At 40.9% G+C, this 24773-nt stretch overlaps 1 protein-coding gene across 1 annotated transcript in view; it reads left to right on the forward strand.

The window, feature by feature from the left end:
• Nucleotides 1-23512, forward strand: part of PHLPP1 (PH domain and leucine rich repeat protein phosphatase 1) — a 139917-nt gene extending 116405 nt beyond the window's left edge. Inside the window, exons 11-17 of the mRNA XM_074899575.1 lie at nt 6392-6592; nt 7603-7765; nt 12278-12408; nt 15870-15974; nt 16910-17104; nt 19314-19542; nt 21446-23512. Of these exons, the coding sequence (XP_074755676.1) occupies nt 6392-6592; nt 7603-7765; nt 12278-12408; nt 15870-15974; nt 16910-17104; nt 19314-19542; nt 21446-22570 (2149 nt within the window). The 3' untranslated portion in view covers nt 22571-23512. The remainder of the gene's footprint in view (nt 1-6391; nt 6593-7602; nt 7766-12277; nt 12409-15869; nt 15975-16909; nt 17105-19313; nt 19543-21445) is intronic.
• Nucleotides 23513-24773: the final 1261 nt, after the last annotated feature.

Here is a 24773-nt window from a genome sequence, read left to right on the forward strand (position 1 = left end):
AAGCACTCCCTGGGAAGCACAATCTGTACTGCCAGACGTGCCAAGAGAACTGGGTTTCCTGAGTGGTCTGCCATGGTCTGTACCCAGCGTGTAATGTTGGACAAATCACTTTACCTTACAGCACCTTTATCTCTCCATAAAATGACTTACCTTTTGCAGCCTTGAAAGATTAGTTTATTTTTTTGGAAAGGTACTCAGGTCTTTGCAACTGACAGATGTTATCTTGTCTGACTATGAAGCCTCATGCTGTGAATTATAAACACTTTTTAGAAGAAGTGGGTGTGAAGTGCCTTGAGCGAACTGTAGAACAAGCACTGGTGGGGTTTGACATCTAGAACATCTGAGGAAGGGAAGGAAATCAGTGCATTGGTGCACAAAGAAAATATCACTTCCATCAAAAAAAAAGAGGAAAAAATACTGGAAAAACTTCTGTTGTCTTCATAGAAGAATCAACAAACATTGTTTCTCTGCCTTAATCCTTCAAAAACCAATAAAAAGGTGTCTTTCTCTGTTGAAGAGTATAATTTAGGAATATTTTGTTGTGCTGGTTTTTAATTAATTTTCTATTTTAAATTGTTACTTGAGGAGAAATTTAAGACTAGCCTATGAAACATTCCTCTGACCAAGACAGAACTTGATTCTGTTTATTGCACTGAAAGTATGCACATCTTGATCCTGTTAGCAAGGATTTCTCCTGTAGGGTGGGGATTTTCTTGGCAAGATGAGTGCCACAGAGGCAGCCAGATAATCTCTTCATTTCTCATTACCAGATGCTGCAAAAACAGAGAATTCATGCAAGTGCTACGGGTGATAGGGAATATACTCCCAGGCTGAGACCTGAACCTTTTCCTGTGCACCTGCATTCCTGCAGCCTTTCCTTTCTATCCAGTGCTTCATCTCCTGCAGTGCCTTTCCCTCTCTGTCCAATTCTCCTACAGATTTTTCACTGCCTTCCTTGACCAGCTTGCAGCAAACTACTGTTTAATGGCATGAAGACTGTTGTACAAAATGCTCTTTAGATAAGATGAGCAAGCATTCAGGAGCTTTAGCTGGGTGTGATGGAAAAGCAGTGGCAGTGGTTGGGGGGGGTTAAAAATGGGGACATGGTGGTGAGGGGTGAGGGTTTGCATCTTGCCTAAGCTTTTTTTTTTTTCCTGTTAGGGTGAATGTTTTCAGTATAAACCCTTAAAACAGTCATCAAAGCAGCTGTATGGTGAAGAAGTGTAGCTATGATTTGCACACCTTAAACCTTGAGTTTTGTTTTCTAGTATCTGGTAGCAGCCAGCTGTGGTGGCTAAGCCAGTGTCAGATATTCAGAGCCCATCTAGGCTCTAGTCCGCATGATTCTTGTTTTCAGCTTAGTTCAGCTGTTCTTATTTGTTCTGAATTTTCTGTTTGTTTGTTTCGATTTTTCATTTTGGGTTTTTTCTTTTTATTTTTGCTTGAGTTCTGGAAGGTGACCCAGTTAAACTTGTTCTTGTTTGATATTTGCTATTTCCACCCACTGTGGCTACTTCTTTTTGATGCAAATATTCAGTCCTGTCCTGGATGCAGGGGAAGTGAGGGAGGAAACAAAGTCAAATGAATGCAAAGAGCTATTTGAGTGTTTGATGCACATACTTTTGCTGCAGAAATGCTTAGCTGTATTTGCTTCTTTGCTGGTAGGTTAGGGTTTCCAACTAGATATATTAGAAACTGGGGAAATCCCACTTAATGAAACAGCTAAAGATAGGTTAGAAAGTAAGAGCTGAGGACACAGCAGCAGTTAAGTGTTTTTTTTGGCAGTCCATCAACAGGAAGGGGATTCACTTGAATGTTTCCGCCCTTTCATTTTTTATGTGTGGTTGTTTTGGTTTTTTTTTTTTTAATTTTAAAGGAGAAGAAAGACCTTCTTCTGCATGGGCTGGCAAAACTGCCTTGATTATTGTTTTTATCCTTTCTTTTTCCCCCCAGTCACACTTAGCTTACAGAATTCTTCCTCACACACCTGCTACCACAACCATAAATTATTTTAGGATTAGGCAATCAGAGATTGAGGGCATGTATCTGCAGAAGGGACTGGGGAACAAATTTTGTATTTTGATTGCTCTGTGCTGATGGAGATCTTGGGGCACAGGCCAAACTGGAGATCTTGATTTCTTTGCATATGCTCTTTTTGCAGCTGCAGTATTCTTTCCAACTCTTATCAGTACTTCCAAGCTAAGCACAGTCGTTTCGATTTTCTGCTGCTTCACCATTGGATGCAGTTGTCTGTGTCGCTTCTTTTAATGCTGAACATTCCTAAGCTTTTTGAATAACTTACATTTTTCAGTGGTGGCTGTGTCTTACCAGCAAGCCACGTTTGCCAAACTATCTCAGAAGACAATGAGGAATTGGGGGATCCTGTATTCTTACAATTGTCTGTATTCAGCTTTTGTGTGTGCTAGAGGGAGGCATTGTTGTTAAAAAAATTCCAAACCTGTTGCAATTTTCAGTAGAAGATTTTCTTCCTCTGCAATTGGAAGTTCAAATCGAGACCAGAATCCTCTGGGTTTAAATAGGGAATGCATGTGACTGTATATTAGGTCTGTTTTGTTGGTTAGATCCATGTCCTTGATTCTAGCCTATTCTTTGGGGCAGTCTTTTTTTCTGTTTTGTCTCTTGGAGAAGTTAAATCCAGCAAGGGATTTTACTTTAAAACCCCATAAAACCAAAGGTGACCTATTCCGGCTGGAGATTAATGTTTATATTATTACCCCAGAGGAGAATTTGCACCTTGTCAAGCTGTAGAATTCTGGCATCTTCCTGCCAGCGCCTTCGTTTCTTTCTTAATCTCCAACACTCTTTTAGTACTTGTTAATTCATGCTCTCCTTGCTATATTATGCTCTGGTATGTGCGCAGGCTGCTGAATTCAGGTTTTTGTAGTGATGCTGTACTTTTTTCATGAGCTTGTGGTATAGTGTGTGGGTGAAATTGGAAAGGGAAACAATTAATTTTGGACTGAGCTTTAATACTTGACATTCTGCTTCCATCTGATAAGCAATATGAGTGGGATATCTTCAAGGAACATGAATCAATTAAAGTCCATGCACAACAGAGATGGTAACAGTTGTGCCCAAGTAAATTTCCACTCCTCTGGAGGGCATTTGTAAGATTTGCCTTCTAAGGCAGTAGCTGGTGCATTTCATAAGGATAAAGAAAGAGGAGAGTGGAAGTAACCTGGAGGAGGACTTCTGTGTTAAATCAGTGTGAGGAAAAACCTGATGGCCAAGTACACATTTGGGTTTTGTTGTGGGGTTGTTTTTGACATAAAATTATAGCACAAAATTGACAAAGCTTTGGCAGTAGCAATCTGCTGGTTTGCTGGTTCATTCTGTTCTACGCCCAAGGAATGGTATCCTTTTTCTTTTTTTTTCAATCCAGAGAATATCTTGAAAGAATGGTTGTTTTGGAATGTTTTTATCGTTTTAATGTTACAGCTCGTCAAAAAGAACATGTAAAGAAGCAGCGTACTCTTTTCTTAAAATTTAACTTAATTCTAATGATGCCAGCTACAGGCAGAGATTAGTATGAGACTATCCTGAACCTGACTGTTGAGTGAAACCCAGCTATGAGTTGTTATGTATGGGGTAGGTGAGATACCCTGCTACCACAGGGTTCCCATTTGAGACTGTTGGCATGATTTTGCTTAGCCACCTAAACTTTGCTCACATCAAGGCACTAAACTGTAGGTCAGTGTGATGGGGATTTATTTCCAACACTGTTATATCACTCTTTGGAAGATTTGGCAGAAGGGTGAGAGGGTACAGAGCAACAGCTCTTTTTTCCCCTTTTCCCATTGGAAAATGCATTAAAACCTATTTTTGGCAGGAATATGCAGATTCCAGCCACTTTTAATACCAGTAAGGGAACAGCTTGAAATTTCTTTTCTGTTTCACCAATGTTGAAAGTTTATTAAAAACATGCAAGAGCTTTTGTTTGATTCATTTTTTTCTTTTGAATTTAAAATTGATTCAGTATAGTAAACTCTACTAAATTTATCAGAGCAACATACCTTTACTTACTCAAAGCTTTCAGCAGTGTTTTGGGCTAGCTGTACTGGAGCGAATATACGTTCTTCTGAACTTCATAGCCATAGGATGCCCTCTAGGATGATGTTTGGCTCCCTTTGGTTATTAAAAGAAAGTACTTGTGAAACACTCCGGGTTATTCTGCTGCAGTTTGGAAGAACATAAGTAAAATACATGTTGTTCCTCAGAGTAGTGGAACATGCACTTTCTTGGGGGATGCTTTGCTGCCACACCTCCTCATGCCCATTCCCATGAAAACTCACTTTTCCCAGCTGCCTTAAACTTTTTTATTAGTTAAGCCTTTCTAGACTGAGCTGAAGACAACCATTTTGTATTAGGAGTGTTAGAAAAGACATTGTGGCTTTAATGTTAATCCAAGTGCTCTTTTTGTGGACAGAGAAGACTACCATGTGTGTTAGATTGAAGCTGCCAAGCTAATAGTTGCCTGTACTTCAGCAATAGGTGTGCTTGCTGGTGTTTGTTTAAATACAGGAACTGTTGATATGGTACGCTTCAATTTAATAATCCAACTTTGAATAAGCTTAATATATTTTTAGTTTATAACTAAAGGGTGAAATTGAGCAGGATCTTTTTAGAATAAATAAATAAAACCCTTTCTGCTGCTTATTCCCTTCTCTGTATTAATCCTCCCTCTCCTCCCTTCCTCCTCTGGAGTTTTACCACCCTCGTGAATAATGAATGAGCCTGAGGATTAAACTGTGTTTCTCCAAAGTGGACTCCTCTGTCTGTGTAAAACAGCTAACCTAGTTTCAGTTCTGTGCAGTGCTGAGAGATTTTTGCTTATAATGAAAATAGTAGGTTTTTTAATCCTTTGGCATTCCACGTGACTCCTCTGTAGCATGTCTGACTCTTATTTGCTGCTGAGCAAGTTTCAACCAGCTACAACTCTTGCAAATCCATTTCATTCATTAATAGACCTTAAAGGTCAGTGTGGATTCCTGCGTGCATGGGAGAAGCTATTAATATTTTATCATTTAAGATCAATGACAGGAGAACACCTACCTTTTGTGTCCTAATGGGTGGCTTTGTAGGCTTCAGCCAGCTCATTTGAGTCTTGTTTCTTGAATGCAGCTTGCCCATTGCAGCTGCCCATTCCCATTAGTTGGTAGGAGCAGTACAGCCTGGTTTGAACACAGTCACTGCAGACTGGCAGGCACACACTAACTTCTGTACCACAAGTTCCCTTAAGACAGCCTTTTCTGAGAAGGGGAGGAAGGGAGAAAGAGGTCTTATTTCTCTTGAAAAGACATGGTCATGCCAGAGGTGGTTACCAAAGGATAAATAGCCTTATTTTTCCACTTCTTTGGAAGGTGAATTCTAGCCTTCAAGATGTCTACAGTGAGTATTCCTCCAGTGTTGCTGTGATCACCAAACTCCCCTAACAAAACAGCAGTCCTCTGCCCGCAGAACTTGACTGGCAGGAGTGGGCAGTGACTACCTCAGCAGGTCTTTTTCCCATCCTGGAAAAAGTCCTTTGAGGGAGAAATAGTAACTTCATTTCTGTGCTCCTTCAGTGCTTGCTGCTTGTGGTGGGACTGAAATAAATATTGAAAGGGCTTCTGCTACTTCAAGGATTAAGGGAAGTGCACTCGGGACCTATGTAGAGATCTGGCTGTCTTGCTGCATACATCAGCAAGCAAGTATGTAACTTTTAAAATTTAATTTACTATTTGCACTTTCTCTCTTTAAAATCTAAAAGGCAAATTATTGCTTGGTCTCAGTTTGGGTTGTTTGTTTGGTTGGTTTTTTTTTTAATTGGTGCATCTTTAGTTATACAGATATTCAAAGGGTACTTTTTCATATTTCGTAGTTACTTTTAGGCCTGCAGGTTTAAACAAAATACTGTCTGCACCCTTGTCGGTATTTAAAATAATGAAAAATTGTCTGGCTTTTTTACCAGCGATACTTTTAGTCACTTGAAGGGCAGCTTTACTCTTACGGTTCATTGATGATGAATTCTGAATTCATTTTTATGTGGAATGAATATGGAAATGATGTGGTTTGTTATTGCTCTTACCTGTAGGTACATCTGTGGTAATATTGGAAGTACCTGAGGTCTTGATAAGGGGGTAGAGGCATTTTGACATACTGATTTTGCTGATGTTTTGTTTGTACAAATGTGTTCATGTAAAAACATGATCAGACATTTTGTTCATATAATGCTAGACTTTCAGTCTTCCTGTCTGTTGTTGTGAACTTGTTGCTTTTGACCTTTGCTTTATAACTATCTTAAGTCTTTAAAACAGAGATTTTGTGTATGCTTCTAGACAAAACCTTCAGAATGTTTCACTGAACTCCATTATGCGACTTCTCTTTGCAGCCTGAGATTTCTTAATGCCTCTGCCAACAAACTGGAAACGCTTCCTCCAGCCACTCTTTCTGAAGAAACCCATAGCATCTTGCAGGAGTTGTATTTGACCAATAACAACCTCACAGATAAATGCGTACCCTTGTTAACAGGCCATCCACACTTGAAAATCTTGCACATGGCTTACAATCGCCTACAGAGCTTCCCTGCAAGGTAGGTAACTGGTTTTACTGCCTCTGGCCCCACTGGTGAGTGGGCATCATGAAACATTTTCACAGAGAGAATTAAATTGCACAGAAATGTGGTGGCACAGGCTGTATTTGGAATGTAGTGATACTTAAGTGCACGGATTCACCTGCTATGCCGTCTTGCACGTTGCTACCCTCTCTTGCATTACACAGACAAGTGAGTGCTACATGTCAGTCAGTGTGTTTTGATTGTGCTTGAAACTCTGCAACTGGACTAATGCAGCATGACCACAATATGCTTCTGAGGCCAAGCAAGGAAGTCTTCTGTTTTCCCTGGCTTGGTCACTTTGCTTACACCTGGCGGGCTTCTCCTTACAGAAGATTTGTGAACGTAACAGTCTGGTAATGTCCTTTGGAAGTGGACTAGGCTCCACTAGGGAAAAAACCTCTCACACCAGAAGGAGATTCTGCCTTGGCAGCAATTTCTGTGCTTTCAATTCACTCTACTTTAATCAGAAGTCTTTCAAGTGTAAGATATGCTCTAAAGCTGATGGGGTACAACCTTGGAAAAGAGATGCCCATAAATAAAGGAAGAGACATCTCTGTCCTTGTGTGATGTTCTGAGAAGCTGGGCTTCAACAGCAAAGGGGGATGGAGGGAAATAAATTAGGGGGAAGGGCTGAATGGGATGTCAGAAGGTGGAGAGGAAAATCTGGGAATAAGTGAAAAACTAGGGTTGAAAGAAAGGAGAAGGAAGGAGGTAAAAGAGTGAAAGTGAGCTGGTGAGAAGGGGGACTGTAGGCAAAATAAGTCATTTGAAAGGTGGCATTAACAAAACATTGACAGAAGCAACACATGTTTTGTTCCACAACTGGGTTAGTGACTGATGTGAGGTGACAGGCACTGCTGTGAACAGGGATCAAAGTCTGCAATTTTATTTCCTTAAAATAATGAAAAGCACTGCTCTTATCACCACTTCAAAATAAAATATGCATCTCTATTAAAAGAAAAATTCTCATACTCTTGTTTTCATAGCAAAATGGCCAAGCTGGAAGAGTTGGAAGAAATTGATATTAGTGGGAACAAACTGAAAGCCATTCCAACAACCATCATGAACTGCAGACGTATGCATACTGTAATTGCTCACTCCAACTGCATCGAAGTCTTCCCAGAAGTCATGCAGCTTTCTGAAATAAAGGTAAGGAATTAATGTGTTTTGGAAGAAGCAAGTATAATGCGACTTCTCCAATTCTGTTCTCTCCTCGTGTCTCTCATTGCTATGGGATAGTTTATTCTCAGAAATTATGGAGGTGCTTTCTCCTCTGAGGTCATATGCAAAATATTTGCCACTCTGCTGCCTTAGAGTACAATGGAAGAACCACCTCAAAATCTGATTTTACACTCACCTTCACCAGATCCTATCTCCTCTGCCATAGAAGTGTTAGTTGTCTTCCTCTGACAGTCTGTTATGATAAAACTTCAACATTTGGCAAGAGCTATGCGTAATTAACTCTTGCTGCCTTGGCAATTGGTTGATTGTGTAGGAATGAACTTTGTTTAGAGTGCGTGTTAAAAACTGCTGAACCTGCAAAATAGGATAGGCCTTGGGGACAGAGATAAATTCCAGGAGCACAGGATTTGAGTACTTAGGCAAGCTACTTTAATTTTCCTAATTGCAGTCATATTTTGTACAACTGGAGGAATGCTTAATATATCTCTTGTATGTGTTTCCAGAAGTAAATCTGTACTTTCCCTGACACTTCTTTTTGTGGGACACATTCTCTGCTTGACTATGCTGAAGAACACTGCTGCTTACCTTTTGTGAATTGAGTTCCTGCTTCTTGTCTGGCTATAGTGTAGGATATTTGCACTGTGTGCTGTTTCCGCTGGCCAGAACTGGGACACTGTTAACTCACAGCATACAAATCTTGTGATACAGCAGAAAATCTGTCGTTCTCTGAGGCTGAGAACTGATTACCTATTTGCCAAACTTGTCAAACCAACTTGTGTCCTTCAGGCACTCTGTAAAGTCAAAGGGCTAAGTTCCCAGCCTGCCATGTGTGCCTCAGTGTCTGGGGTCAGGCAAAGCAGCAGGAGCAATAATTCTCTTGGACAGTGAGTACATGTAAAGATGAGTTTTGTGGTTTTGCCAGGAAATCTCAAACAAACTTGTGGGTTTTTGAATACTCCTCCCTCTTTGGAACAATGGCCAGAGGAAGTGGAAAGCCATTTAGAATCAATCAGAAGCAAAGCCTTTTTTCTTAGAGGAAGAATTGGGGTGGAGGAGCAGGACTCTGTGCAGTAAACATTTCTTTAAAAATATGAGGGTGGTGGTAATGGAAAAAAAAAAGTAAACAGGCCAATAAGGAACAATCCACTTTTTCCTTTTGTTTGTGCATTTTGGGGAAAGCTGAATATTTTATTAAAGCGTCAGTATTTAAAGTGCTACTCTGCCACAACACTTAGCAGAAAAATGCTATTGGAAGACCTAGTAGTTTCTTCCTGCTGGCTCCCTACAGTTATTTAATTCTTTTTAGCAGAAGAAAGAGGCATGGATGTCAGTAATTGGTTTGGGACTGCAGGGTTAGTGTGTGTGACTTCACCTAAGAGGGCACCATGCTCTAGGACTCCATCTTTGTAGGAAGAAAATGCCTGGTCAGTACTCAAGCTTGGGTTTGACTTACATGAGATAAGTGCATATAGTTGCCAGATGGGAAGGTGCCTTGTCGGGCATAGCGGTTCTGGACTCCTAGTGATATTTCTAGTTCAGGGTTGGTGTTTGTCAGTTTGGAGGTCAAGCTTGTGCTGCCTGCCCTGTATCTGTTCAAGTTCAGAATTAATTGCTTAAGTATGGATTTGGTCATTTAATGAAATAAACTTGCTTGTAGTAAAGCACAAAGTTGTATATTCTCATGTCACCTTTGTAATTATATCATATTTGATGGTTAATTTTAACTGAGGTGGCATTCAAACATGCTAAACTTCTTGGGAAACTCGAGGTGATCACTGATTTGCTTTTGTATTTAGCCTGACATTTTATGTTTTTGGAGTCAGTGGTACTGGAACAGTTAGTAGCAGCATTTACTATACTGCTTGAAATAATTTCAGAAAAAAAAGCTAGGATAAATGATGATGCTTTTACACTTGCAGTAATTCCAGGATTTCCAAACACAAGGTCATTTTAGTGATAACAGTTGTCTCAGCCTTTTGTACACACTGTAGTCAAGGCTGCAGAATTTATGTGTTTCCTCTGTGTTAGAGCCTGGTGGATGTCTCTGAGATCTTATACAATACATTTTTTTAGCGTTTTTATTGTATTTTATGACAGTTATTTATACTGACAGGTTTATCTGTGCACACTGAAATGTCTTCTGCAAATTGTCGAGCAGCTGAAAGCACACACACCTGAGTCAATGCCCCAGCAGACTCTTCCTTACAGCTGTTGTTTGACTTCAGTTTCCTTGCCTTACAGAATTAAAAAAGGCACTTTTAAAATGGTTATCCAGCATCCTGGTGTTCTTTCACAGTCACCCAGTTGAGTAGCCCTTATTGCTTGAGCAGAGCTCAGCGACCCAGGCTTGCTTTTTCCCACCTGCGACCTGGCTTTACTTTTATCATCCAGTTTTTGTGGACTGATCAGTTGCTTCTCTTCCATGGTTGTCTTGCTGGGCTGCTGCAGTGAGGGTGATACAGAGGTTTCTTGTCGCAGTTTTTAGTTAAACTTGGCTTTCGTAGGAGCATTACCTTGAAATCCAAAATAAGTGAAGATCTAGTAGCAGTAGCATCTTAAAGAAAAAACTCAATCTCTGGTAGTTAGTTTTTCTCCTAGTTAAATAAGTTAGTATCAGTATGCTCACCTTCAGTCACAACTGGAGATAACTCAAGTCATTTCCGGCCGTGAGCAAAACTGTTACAAAGCTGTAAATGCAGCGTAAGAAAATGCGGAATACTTAAACCCCGTCTTCCAACTGACCTGTCCAGTGCAAAATCCTATGTGCAATTGCAGGAGTTACTCCTCTGGTGCTACATGGGTGTGGCTAAATGAGTTGCGTTTAAAATAATGCATGAGGAAATGTGGATTGGTTAGGAAATAATGGTTTCCTGCTTTCCTGGGGAATAGAATAAGGAGTAAATTTAACAGAGACATGCAGAAAGGCCCTCTTAGGATTTTCTGGGCTTTATTTGTCCTGTTAGAAGAATAGGCTAACCTGATAAATAAGCTATCTTCACTAGTGCCTAGGGACCAAGGGATCTGCTGTAGAGGGTTGCTGCCTTTGACGTATTGGGCATCTAATGAGAATCATGAAATTACTTTACTGATCTTTATACTTGTTACTCCAGCATGCTCTTCCATCAAATTTGTAATGGCATTGAGGTGTTGAACACAGCAAGGCCTGCTGGCAGCTTCTTTAATCTGCAAAGTAATTACTAGCTCTCTGGAAGCAGCAAGGAGTTGCGCAGAGGAAAAAAGCTCCCTGGAATAACTGTTCTGTTAAGCTGTCTACTATTTTATTTGCGTGACAGATTTAAAGTCTGATTTCCTTATCAGGTTTAGATAACGTCGGCAGTTTATTCTTCATGGATAATGCCTCCATATTAGACAACCTCAGGATTCAAGATTTGGCTTGGAAATCTGTTATTTCCACTGCGTATATTTAATAAAGTGTTAGGTGATTTTTCTCTTCCAGGTTTTACTAGGTTATCTTAGGTCTTCTTCCAGCTCAAGACCCAATTTCTTTGAATACATCTACAAAAATGAAAGTGTTTTGCTTGTATCAATGAAAATTATGTAATGGTCAAAATGTGCAGATAGGAAAAGGTTCCTTCCACCCCTTTCAGCTTTCTGTTTTATTAAAGTTTTTTAAGTCTTTCTCTTTTTGCAGATTGAAAGTAGAAAATGGTCTTTCTGAAAAATATGAGTAGCTCTTCTATCCTTTGTTAAATACCAGCCTGTTCTGTCCTCTTGATGATTTTTCTCTTCAATTTTTGGTGCATGCTACTCTTGTGATCCTGTAATAGTGTTTGAAGAGTTGGTTTTGTTCTAAAATGCCATATTTTTCCCTGTGTGTTGACTTCCATCTTCACAATTCAGATTTAAATTATGTTTGAGGATTTTGTCATTCTATCTAGTTCAGTTGTTCTAGCTAATTCGTGCTTAGCTGGTGGATAGCCAGCAAGTTTCTCTGCTCTTTTCTATTTTTTTTTCTGAAATATCTAAGCTTTCATCTTTTTGACTCATTTTATTGACTTTATATTTAAATATGAATTAATCTAAGATGACACAAATTCAAATCATGTTTAAAATGGCTCCATTTTTTTTTCCCTTTTCCTTTCTACTCTTCCTTCCCTCTGCTTTATTTATTAAAAGACTGGTTTGATCAGTAACATTTTTTCTGAAATACTTGAAAATACACTGACCGTCTTTGTCTCTGTGAAGAGCAGACAAAATTTACTAGTTTTGTAACAAGATGATGCCTGGCCAGAAATGGAAATGGAGGGAACATATTTCTAGGTGTCCCAGACATCTGGTAAGATGGCTAAATGCCATATGAATTTATTTTGTAAGAACTACTTACTTAAATGAATGGTCTTCAGTCTTAGTTGCAGCCTTTATTGTTCAGGAAACATGCATTATTACATTTAATCAAAATTTGTATGATCTTGATGACAGTGGAATTTTCTTGCTTATTTGGCTGCTTTCCTTTTGCAGTGCGTGGACCTAAGCTGCAATGAACTGAGTGAAGTCACATTGCCTGAAAACCTGCCTCCAAAACTACAAGAGCTGGACCTGACTGGAAATCCCAGATTAGCCTTGGATCACAAAACCCTAGAGCTGCTGAAGTAGGTTACCTTACAGAGTGGGGAGGGGGAAGAACAATTCCTGTCACTGGGATGTGACAAAACCACAATACATGGAAGTGTAAATCTCTTAACGAGTATGACTCCCTCTCGTCAGTGGATCAGAAAGTAACAAATTATGTGGATAGGTCAGAAATTGATGCTTTTTAAAGAGGATGATTTACTGACTTCAGTGCAATTGCTTTCAGCTGTAATTCCTGAAGGGATCTGTTAGTCTGCTATAACCACTATTGGACCAGTATGATCTCCATTTTACTTCTGATATTAATTCAACCAAAATACTTATTTTATTCTACTGTTGAGATGTGAATAGCAGCTTACAGTACTTTTTTTGCTCACATTCATCTGCTTGGGTCTGTCTTTGCCATTGTGTTGCTTTTTACCTCTTCACATACTACTTCTTGTTACCCTTCGTAACTCTCTGCTTTTGTCCTAGAAATTTGTATTAATATTTAAACCTCTCCTGAAGAGTCGCGTCTCCCATTCTGCTTGCAGCAAAGCTAGTTCCCTTGCTTTGGGACCGTCTGTTTCTTTCCTGTCTACCTGTTTGTTTCCTGCCCCAGGACCTAAGTGTCATCCATAACTGAAATTGGCCAAGTGGCTTGTGCCTCCCCCTGCAGTGTGTTGGGAAACTGTCATGCTAAATCAGATCATTTGTGGACAGTGATGCTGCCTTGAGCTTTTCTAATGTCCTGAAGGAAACTGCACCAGCTCTGAGTTTCCTTCTGAGTGTCTTTGATCCTTAAATATTGAGTGATTCCAACAAGGGTTGATTTACTTTTTAAGGCTTGAGCAGTTGCTTCGTGGTGTTTGATTTTAAATGGTTAAGATCAGACACTGGAGTAATAAACATCATCTGTTGTGCAAGCAAGGGAAACTTACAGTGTGAGTTTGCTTTTAGCTTGAATCAGCAGATTTTATCAAATTTAAATGGAAATTTGAATGTTGAGTTTTCACAGATAAAAACAAGAGTCCATGGTATGCAGCAGACAGTGGGGGAGAAAAAAGGGACATTCATCTACCTTAAGAGCTGCTTTATTGTATACAGGAAACCTTCTTGAAGAAGCAGTGTGTAGTGTTGCTCTCATTCACAGGGTAAAAAAAATAAAACTATATAGATTACAAAGCTAATTGAATTGTCAGAACTTGAAGTGAAAATCGGCTTTTCTTGTGTACAGCACAGCAGACAGGATGGGCAAGCCAGTCTTTTGCCACTTTAGTATTCAGGCATCATGCCCTTTAGCCATATTATACAAATTTAAGTGCTAAGTAGTAGAAGAGTAGTGTGTCCCAGTTACATGTTACATTTTCACTAGTGTATGCATTGTCTTTAATTCACAGAAAACTTTTTTCTTCTTATGTGTGCATTTTGTTGATTATTTGGGGTTTTTAAAATAAATTATGCTTAAGACCTCAGGTCTATTATCTTCCCTAATATTCATTAGCCACAGTCAGGTGTTTGAGGCCTTTTGAGGGGCTTCTTAGTGTCTGTACTGATATACTACACTGACTTCTATGGTATACTGCTATAATTGACATAGAGGAGGTACTCCTTTCACTTGTTTTTTGTGGCAGGCACAAAAATACTTGTGCACTTAGAACTTTTTATATCTTCCTTATGCATGTAATAGGCAGCTCTCCATCTGTGCCCTGGCAGGATTCACGCAGGTAGTAGGTTAATATGCATTCTCAGTGCTGGTGAGAAGAGTCTTGTCATGCATGCTTGCTTTTTTTAATATGTATGGAGATTTTAAAGGAGGCTTGCATACTTAGGAGGATGTTGCCAAGTGATTTATTGGATGTAAGAATTTTCAGTAGCAACTAAAAGGAAAAAAAAAAAAAACACAACAAAAAAGGATGCTGCTACTCAGATTTTGAGGAAAGAGCATCTAGTTCAATCGTAACAATCATTTTAAATTAGGGAGAAAATAAACCATGCTGCCTCAAGCTTTGGACCATATTCCCTGAATAGGGTGTGCTGCCTGGATATCATTCCTTTCTGGGTACATGGTCTATTTGTAGTAGTGCCACTGAGGAAGCTGAAATTGAGGTAGCTTTTTTCACCACTGCTGGAAGCCTTGAGACAACTCTGGGTCCTTGACCTGCCCAGGAACCAGGGGTCAGTCAACTCAGTTAAAAAAGAAACAAACAGAAAAACCTTTTTGATCCAAGTTCCTCTGCCCTGGAGGATAAGTGCCTTGTATGAGAAGTCTGTGAAGAAAGTGTGTTTGCTCATGTGTGTAGTGTTCCGCAGGTGCAGATGGAATTAAAATCTCTGCTATTTTAGAAGAGATCCAGGTTTCCAGTTTGATTTGGGGTCAGATAATCTTTTCTAATGCTTGTGGTGAGATGTTTGCCTCCTGTTTGTGACAGAGGGCTGCAAAACCAAGGGCTTAAAACACCAGCGGCTCTAACGTTATTTATATCATTTGTTTGCTTTTAATCTGCCCTCACTGATGTACATCCTGACTATTAGTGTAAAAAGAAATTGAACTGGATATGACAGGACTTCAGGTTATTTGCGGAAGACTGCAATACTGAAAAGACTTTTCTGCATGTTCAGGTCAGGTGGGGGTTTGGATAGAGAAAAATGAATGCTCAGAGTGAACAGTTAGACCTTTCTGCTTGTGTTCTTTTATGATTCATTTGGTTCATGAAAGGTTCGGTTGCCTTTGAAGTGTCTGCAGCGTGTGGGGGAGCTCGCTTTCGCTGCCTTTGGAAGAGAGCGGTAGGGAGCAGGCAGAAGGTCATCTCTCCCCAGCAAAGCAGGGCTATGAAGAGAAGGGTATAAACAGAGAGGGCTGGGCCCTTTTGAAGTCTTTACTATGCTGCATGAGTTAGCCTTTAGCCTGAATTTCAACTATGTTGGTAGTAAATTGGAGAGTAGAGGATCAAGGGCCTTAAGTAAAAATTGGACTGCACAATTGGGGAAGACAGAAGGGCTGTGCTTGCTGTCAGGACCGCTGGCTAGCTCTTGCAGGTTGGTGCAAGACCAGAATGGAGCGAATTTCTGGTTTATGGGCATTTTCATGGAAGGCTGTTACTACATGTTGCTGCTGCTAAAGTCTTTTTTTTTTTTTTTTTTTCTCCTCCATGTAGGGGATGGTGTGGGTCGTACAGGTGGTTTCGTTTCAGTACAATGAAAAGAGCTCAGAGACCTGTTAAAATGGGTGGGAGAGACGCTTAAGTTAAAAAATCACTCCCCTGTACTGGATTTCATCAAGCTAGTGATAAATGTGCCTTGTATTCCTACTGGGCCAGGTTTGAAACAAATAGCTCAGGGGTGAGGGCAGGGAAAGCAAAGCCAGCTAAGCAAAACAGTGGAGCTGACACCCTCATAGAGGCTCAGTTATTTACTGCTTTTTTGTTCTCTTGACATTTCAAGCTGGATCATGTCGGCACTTCAATCCATTGCATCTTTCCCCTTTCCTTTCTCCTTGCAGCAATATCCGTTGCTTCAGGATCGACCAGCCCTCAGCCGGTGATGCTTCAGGAGCGCCGGCAGTGTGGAGTCACGGTTACACAGAAGCATCGGGCGTTAAAAACAAGTATGACCTGGAGTGTTTTTTGATACAAGCATCCTAGCAGCAGAGTGCCTCTGTGCCAATACAAAGAAACCCCTTTTTCAGTAAAAGTTTTGGGGACATTCTGGGCCTCACAAAGGCAGAGGCTGTGCTGTGACTATATTTGTATACTGGGCCCCTGCCTGGCTCCCCACTTTGGTCTTTGTTAGGGAAGTTGCTAAGATACAAGTGTAGCAGACACATTTTGTCTATGCAGGACTTGGGTACTTGCAAAAGATCTAAGTGTTTAAAAGCATTTTCCTCTTTGCAAGGCTGCTTTATCTTCAACCAAAGGATGTTTACCAAGCAAATCAGAGATACTAAAGGAAGAGACAGAATGGCCAAAACTCTGAATATTCATAGTGTGCAGAGCTCCTGTGACTAAGGCAGCACTTGACAAATAATGTACTAAGAGTCTGCTAGTTTCTGTGTTGCTGGCAATGTGATGAATCTTTCTTTGTTCCTTAAATACCTTTTTAGAGATCTTCTGCTACCTAGGTTTCTGTAGCAAGTGCCAGCAAGCCTTTACTTATTGTTAACTGATGTAACACACAGCTTGGTCATCAGCATGTTAAATTACAAGGATGGCTTTCAGAGGAGCAAGTGCAGTTTAAACTGGTGTTGTTCCAGAGATACTTTTCCTCCTATTTCTACAAATAAGGGACTTGTTCACATGTTGAAAAGGAGGAAGAATCCTTAGGGCTTGTCTTGAACTTCCAATATAGTTCTTTCCACATCTTAGCACTGTTGATGGGCCTGACTCTTCTTCACAGCTCAGAAAGCACTTCGGAAATGCTTGTGAGCAAAGGTGGTCAAAACTACCTCTCAGATTAGGCCGCATCTCTCTGATCTGTCTTGACAAGATGAGAAACTAGTAGCAGGTAACAACTTCGATGTTTTCCTGCTTTTTTTTTCACTAGGCTGTGCGTGGCAGCACTTTCCGCCAATAACTTCTGCGACAACCGGGAGGCACTTTATGGTGTGTTTGATGGTGACCGCAATGTGGAAGTGCCGTATCTGCTGCAGTGCACAATGAGTGACATCTTAGCAGAAGAGCTTCAGAAAACAAAAAATGAGGAGGAATACATGATCAACACTTTCATTGTTATGCAGAGGTGAGTCTTGGATCTGAAGCTTTTTTTACTTTGTGTATGTTTACTGGGCAGTTTTTTCACTTTCAGGTCAGACGCCTAAGACACCTGGGGTTTTTTTCCAAAAAAAAAGAAGAGAAAAAAGACTTGGTATCTGGCTATGGCTTTTTCTTTTATTGCTTGCTTTGTGAACGTTGCCCCCTGTTCCTTTCAGGTGTGGGGAGAAAAACCCCAATGCCTCTCCACCCAAACAAACAAAAACCCCAACAAAAACAACAACCAAAACACACACCCCCAAAAAACCCCACCTGCAAAGTTACTAAATGCTCATGAATAATGGTGGCTGGAGGTTTGCTCTTTTCTGTTATCTTCTTTAAAGTCTTACTCACAGTTGGCCATAACTAAGTCAATGGTATGAATCTCTGGATCATCTTCTTCTAAACTTCCTTACTGCTACTGGCTGCAAAGCCTGGGCTGATCATTTCTGATTCTCTGTACCAATTTAGGTTATTTAAGGCTATGCAAATATTAAAAACATGTAGTCTGACTCCTTAGAAAGTTCTGTCTCCTGTCGTCCGTTTGGCCTTAGAATATTATTTGAGCAGGACCCATCCAAAGAGATTATGATATGATAGCTGCGAGTCTAATAGTAGCTCTGTGTAGTGGTTTGGAAACCTCTGTGCATGCTGTTCTTGACAGAAGAAATCGTGCCTGGGGAGACACCAAGTGAAGGAGGAGTACGAAGGGAATTGAACAAAGAGGTCAGGGAAACAAAGAAGAAAGCAAATAAGCAGCTTAGAGACTGAGGAAATGGATCAAGTTAAAAGGAGCATTATTTATCCTTCCATTGTTGCACCTTTGGAAAGGAAGAATACTGAAGTTCTGGTATTGGAAGCAGTAGGGTGGTATTGAACCTTAAAAGAGAGAAAATGCTTCCTTCCCATAATTGCTAGTAACAGTGCCTCAGACTGGTAGCTGAGAAGATGGTTGCTGTATACTTAAAATATTAAAAAATAATAATACATGTGAGTATCAAAATACTTAGTAAGTGGTTTTCTTTACTACTAATGCAATTTCACAGGAATGGGGCATTCTTATGAAAAGCTGCCTTTTTTTTTCCCTGGGTCTCAAGTCAAAATAAGCTAACCCTTTCTTTGGAGAAACAGAAACTATTCATTCCAGTGGCATTTAACCATTTATTGACGATTATTACAGATGATACAACACCCCTGAAGTGTGTTTTTAAAAAAGAAAATAAAAGAGCACATTGAAGCTTGGTTACAAATTTAGTTGTGCATTCTCTCCCCAGGATTTTGAATCAGAAGTTCTTGCCAGCTATACCTAGACTTAATACAAATTTTAGTAACCTCCATAATTAGCTCTCTAATTACTGTAATTCCTAATTACTGTAGGAGAAGACCCTAATAAACAAGATGCTGAGAAGGATGGATGGTTTTTCAGTCTAGTGTTGAAATGAATTTACATTCTAATGATAGGATTCTGAAAACTTCTGTTTCATCCGTTTTGTTGTTGTTGTTGTTCACTGTGACTCCTGCTAAAACAACTGGCTTAAATATTTCTAAGAACCTATTTAACAGGTTAGTAACTGACAGGATAAAAATGAAAAGTGTGCCTTCTTATAGTGGAGTTAACAGCCACAGTGCTTTCTTCATCGTTATTTGATACTTTAAGAGCATTATTCTGAAGACATCACAAGCCAGTGAACCTCTGCCTTCTGTTTTTGCTCAAAATTTGAGTTTTTACAGTTAGGAATATTTTCATAATAAAATCTGTTGCTTCAGAAGCCAAAGAACCATCTGGATAATATGAACCCCCTTTTTAAGCTCCTCATGGACTTATTTAATAGCCCTCGGTACTTTTCTAACCCTCTCTGTTTCTTTCCATCTGCCCTTTAAAACAAATTTCTTTAAGATGTAGGGGAAGAGACACAACTTTGCAGCTTGTAGAAGTTCAGAGATTTTTTTCATTGTTTTTGTTCTAAATTTGAGTATCTGCATATGTGTAAATGACACACTGCCTGCAAGCTGCACGTGATTTCTCTGCAGTGCTGCTGTAGTGTCACAGTTTTCAGCAGAGACTTTTGTTTCTGTCCCAGTGATCCAATAGAGTCAGTGTTCTGAGTGCTTGTCGCAGAACAGCGGCTGTTTCTCTGTAGTACCCGTAATGCTTGTTTTTCAATTAAAGAACAATCATTGTTTTGTTTAAATTCCAGGAAACTTGGAACAGCTGGACAAAAACTTGGAGGCTCTGCTGTCCTCTGCCATATAAAACATGATCCCATGGACCCTGGTGGATGCTTCACACTAACCTCAGCAAACGTGGGGAAGTGCCAAACTGTTCTCTGCCGGAATGGAAAACCTCTGCCTTTGTCCAGGTGTTACGTGATGAGTTGTGAAGAAGAGCTGAAGAGGATTAAGCAGCATAAGGCCATTATCACTGAGGTTAGAGAACAGTTAGGGACGGTTGCAACTTGCAGCTTCCTTGGAGAGCATTTGCACAGCAATGCATGAAATTCTGTGTTGATATTAGTAACCTCTAAGAGGTAGTGTTAATGATATGAGTTCCAGAGTTGCACTTTTCCTTTCAAGGTGATTCATATCATGCATCAAGTTGTTTTCCTTCCTATTGCTGTGCTGGATTTTGGTTAGCTTCAGAGAGTGACCAACTGTGATCATGTTGCATTGAAACAGGAAAGCAGACACCCTCCTCCTAACGGGAAGAGGAATTGCTGTGTTGGAGCTGTCATAAAGAGCCTCTCTGAGCACTTGGAGCAATGCTGTCCTTCCCTTAGGAGACTCCTTGCTCCTGGCAGGATGACTTTGCTGTCTGAGCTCCTGTGTTCCCAGAGCTGCCTTTTGACAGGCGGCTCCTGAAGAGAGCACTTGCCCAAAAGGAAAACCCATCCTGTGCTCAGCTGAACTGTGAGAGGGGAGAAAACTATTTGGTCCCTTCTTGTAAGCTTCACGCCACAGCTGTCAGTGTTGCTTTGCCTTGTGTGACACATGCATAGGAGTAGGTAAACACTGAGTCCTCTAATGGTGGAGGAAAAGGCAGAAAACCCACTGCTGTATGTCTGTGAGCAGGGTGTGCATGTGGGGTGGGGGGCAGTGTGAAATAAGTCATGTGCCTATTGATCTTGTCAGGGAAAGGTTCTAAAACGTGACAAGCTGGAAGGGAGTCACTCCAACAGTGTGCATCACTAAGGCACGCTCGTTGTGTTGTTCCTTAGAGAAAAAGGGAAATTTCTGTTCTGAATCTCAGGATGACTCACTGATTTCACACATGTTGATGGTTTATCAGGGCTGTCAGCCTTCTAATGGGGAACTTAACAAGCCGACAAGGTTGGGGTTTTTTTTTCCTTCTGAGTGGTTTTAAAGGGGAAGAATTTTTTAGTCTTGGTTCACTTTTCTGTGGTTCTCTGCCTTATAATAACCACTGCAGTCATCAGCTGGACCAAATGAGTTGTAAATCCTCACCTTGCTTGTTCTTCTTGAGCACGCAATTAGCAGGGTGCAGCTGTTCCCAGCAGGCTGACAGATAGCCAGGCTTGCTCTTTCAGACACTTGCTCTACTTACTCTGGCAGTTTGGATTCTAAGCAGGACACGATCCTGGGATTTGGACATGCATGGGTTTTAATTCTCAAATATGTCCATTTTTACTGATGTTTTCCCTTCAGATATTACTACTCCTCCCCTTGGAAATGTCATATCTAAGTGGAAATGTAGTAAGTAATTGGGGCATGTAAAACATTTCACTACAACTCAGCTGACTGAGAAATGCAGACTTGCTCTCTGCTGCGTTTGACTTGCATGCTTCATTTAAAGTCTTTTTTTTTTTTTAAATGAACTTTTGTTTCTGAAGTGATGAGCGAAGATGAAACCTATGATTTACAGCTGCAAGAGAAGTCATAACTGAATGACCTGGCCCTATATCAAATGGAGCTGTGTGTGGCTTTGCCCTGTATAAAGCCAGATATCGTGGGTGGAGGAGGGATAGGTCTGACTCACTAGTAAAACATTAGTCCAGTTGCCACTCTCAGCTGCAGGACCAGAATAGATGACTCTTTGTTGCAGACTTCTGCTTTGTTGGTCTGAGCATAGGTGATGCTGATGACAAATCAGTAGGGTGTAGGAGGCGTAGCACAGGATTGCAAACCAGCCATTGCTGCGCTCTAATCCCAGCTCTGTCACCTCCTTGCAAGTCACTTTCTTTTCCATCTTCTTGCCTGTAAATGGCAGTGTTGGGGGTACTGCAAAACCAGCCATCAGTAAAATGCAAGGAGATGCAGGTGCTGTGTACCTGAGTCTGCTTTGTTTCCAATTTCCTGTCCTTTCTAATTTCAGGACGGCAAAGTGAATGGTGTGACAGATTCAACAAGAATCTTGGGGTACACCTTCCTTCACCCAAGTGTTGTGCCGCGTCCTCACGTCCAGTCCATCACCTTAACTCCGCAAGATGAGTTCTTCATTCTGGGGAGCAAGGGGCTGTGGGACAGCCTCTCGATGGACGAAGCAGTGGAGGCAGTCAGAAACGTGCCTGATGCGCTGGCAGCGGCAAAGAAGCTTTGCACTTTGGCCCAGAGTTATGGCTGCAATGACAGTATCAGCGCTGTCGTGGTTCAGCTCAATGTGACGGAGGACAGCTTCTGCTGCTGTGAACTTAATGGGGTCCCACCCCCCAGCCCGGGCATTTTTCCCCAGTCTGTCAACGTGGTCATCAAAGACAGGCCAACAGACGCACTTGGGATGCCATCTTCCAGCAGCGGCATGGCTTCGGAGATCAGCAGCGAGATCTCCACCTCCGAAATGAGCAGTGAGGTGGGGTCCACGGCCTCCGACGAGCCTCCCCAGGTAGCCATGAACGAGAACAGCCCGGCCTACCCGGGGGAGCAGCGCTGCATGTTGCACCCTGTCTGCCTGTCCAATTCTTTCCAGCGGCAGCTCTCCAGCGCCACCTTCTCCAGCGCCTTCTCCGACAACGGCCTTGACAGCGACGATGAGGAGCCGATCGAGGGGGTGTTCACCAACGGCAGCCGCGTGGAAGTGGAGGTGGACATCCACTGCAGCCGAGCGAAGGAGAAGCAGCTTCTCCAAGTGCCGGTGGAAGCCAGCGACGAAGGTATTGTCATCAGTGCCAACGAAGATGAGCCCGGCCTTCCCAGGAAAGCTGAACATTCTGCCACAGGCACAATAGGGCGCCGGCGGGGCAACGGTTCTGTGGCACCACAAGAGAGGAGCCATAACTTAATTGAAGTCGCAACAGATGCGCCACTCAGAAAAACAGGGGGCTACTTCGCTGCTCCAGCACAGCCCGATCCTGATGACCAGTTCATCATCCCACCAGAGCTTGAAGAAGAAGTCAAGGAGATTATGAAGCAGCACCAGGAACAACAGCAGCAGCAACAGCAGCAGCAGCAGCGGCAGTATCCAATGGACCACCTGGCAGACTATTATGATACACCACTATGACCCACTCTATTTACTGCTCAGAAATAAACTAACAAGGAGACTTGAGTGTGGGACCCGGTGGGCTCGCATTACAGCAGGGTTTTTCCTTATCCTTTTCCTTTATATACTTCCTTTTCCTTATCCTGCCACTACAAATAACTGCAGCTTTTCAGTTTGCTAGGTTTAATATTCATTGACTTTCTTCTAGAGACGCTTGACCAGTAAAGTTTAAAATAGTTAACCTTCCCTTAACATATCAAGTGTAAAAACAAAAAAACAAAACAAAAAAATAATAAAAAGGTTTAATATATTGCTGAGAAACAGATGATGATGTAATATTTTTTAAAACGGCTCGTTTGTTTTGTTTGAAAAGCAGGGCAGTAGCCAGTGCTAAATGATTTAAGTAATATTGTAATACTGTATTTCTTTGAGAGAAAAGGCTTTTTTTGGTCTTGAAAATGATAGACATTTGTAGAATATGGAGACTAACTCCTAGGAGTTGCTTTACTCTTTCAGGTGACTTAAGTCACTGAGATTCACTAATTTTCTCTGAGAGAACAGTTGATTGGGAAATTCCTGTAAATAGCTCAGTGTTGTATAGTGATGCTTACACGTTTTGTAGCCTTGGCATTAAGGACACAACCTGAAAAATTGACCTTTTTTTCTTAAGTGACTCTTCGGGCCATGGTCATTGAGCGTAACAGACTGAGTGGCTGTGTACAAGTTAGCTAGAGCTGAGATGGTGTAGACCATTTAAAGAAACCCACTTTTTCCTCTGGTCTCTTTCTTTCCTGACTTTTACAGACATGTTTTGTTTGTGTTCCTTACTGCTGCCACAACCAGCATGATTGTATAGAGCTCATTTGCTGTAGAACATTTACATACCAAGAGTTATATTAAAGCCGAATGCACAAATGAACATGTCATAATTTTTGTTATAATAAATATGAAATTTACACCTGATGTCTGCTTTTATGTCTGAATAGCTGCGCAGCAGCTTTCAAACAGTAGTTTGCTGTGGTTGATCAGTGTGCTGCTCAGTTTAAACCAAGAAGTATTGAAACTTTTTTGGCTCAATCACATTTTTACATGAACTGTAGAAGCTCATGTGTACTTTTAGAATTTAAAGGCCATGCAAAATGGCCTTTAAAAGATACGAAACAACTCTGAGGAATTGACCTGCTTCTTTTTTTCTTTCTCAGTACTAATTCAGCACTATTGATTTGCCCTTTGCCACAGTATTGACAATGTCAGAAGACTGAAGAGGAGCGGCACTCTGGCTCTGTCCCACTGGGACTGAGTAACTGAAGATAGAAATGATGAAGGGATAATGCAGGCTCAGAAATGGGAGAAAGAAAACATTGGATGCAGAGAGAAGAGGGAAAATATAAGAAGGTGACAAAGTGAACTCAAAGCTACCTATGTAAACTCGGACTTGCTCAAATGTGTTGAATTAAGATGAGTTCGATGGTAGCTTGACTTTGGTAGCAAAAGGGCATTTTTTTCTGATTCCATTGGGAAAGGAGCAATGCCCTTTTTCAATATTCCCTCCAACCATCTGCTCCATTTTACTTGTCACTCTTTAAAAAGCTGAATTAGTGTGTGATCATGACAGTGTCTTGCTCCTGCTTGACATTTGGTCTGTATTTTGGGAGAGGACTCTGGTATCAGGCTGTTGTCCTTATTGTATTCTAGGGTGAAATAGCCAAGTTAGGACAGGATTGCTGTTAACAAGAGATTTTGAATTTCTTTTCCTTAAATAATAACAGCAGAGAAGCAAACATGAAAATACCTGGTTTGGTAAATGTTTATAGCACTGTCTACTGTAGATCTAGAAGATTGTACTTTATTGTAATTTGAGCTTCAAAATATCTTTCTTAAAACTCATTAAATAATGTATTTAAGCAAAAAAAAAAAGTTTATGGTTTATTGGCTAGTGACTCTTAGGTGTTCCTTGGTAAAAAAGTTTGTATATTTCAAATTTTGTTGAACGGTTCAATTTCCTTGGTGACCTTGAAAAGTATTATCTTTTTTTCCTCGTGTTCAAGTATTGCTTGAGGTTGAAGATGATAACTCTCAAGAGCACTACCATGGCCTAGGCAAGTCATTACCAGTTTAGGGTTTCCTGAGCAAGCTGGAAGATTCTCTGTACCTTAAAAAAAAAAGTCAGTTCTCTTCCCCGTAGCACCCACTGCTAGTGGTGGATTAATTTTGCTGCCACTGT

Source organism: Athene noctua, chromosome 2 (assembly GCF_965140245.1).
Source record: "Athene noctua chromosome 2, bAthNoc1.hap1.1, whole genome shotgun sequence".
NCBI classification, from domain to species: domain Eukaryota; kingdom Metazoa; phylum Chordata; class Aves; order Strigiformes; family Strigidae; genus Athene; species Athene noctua.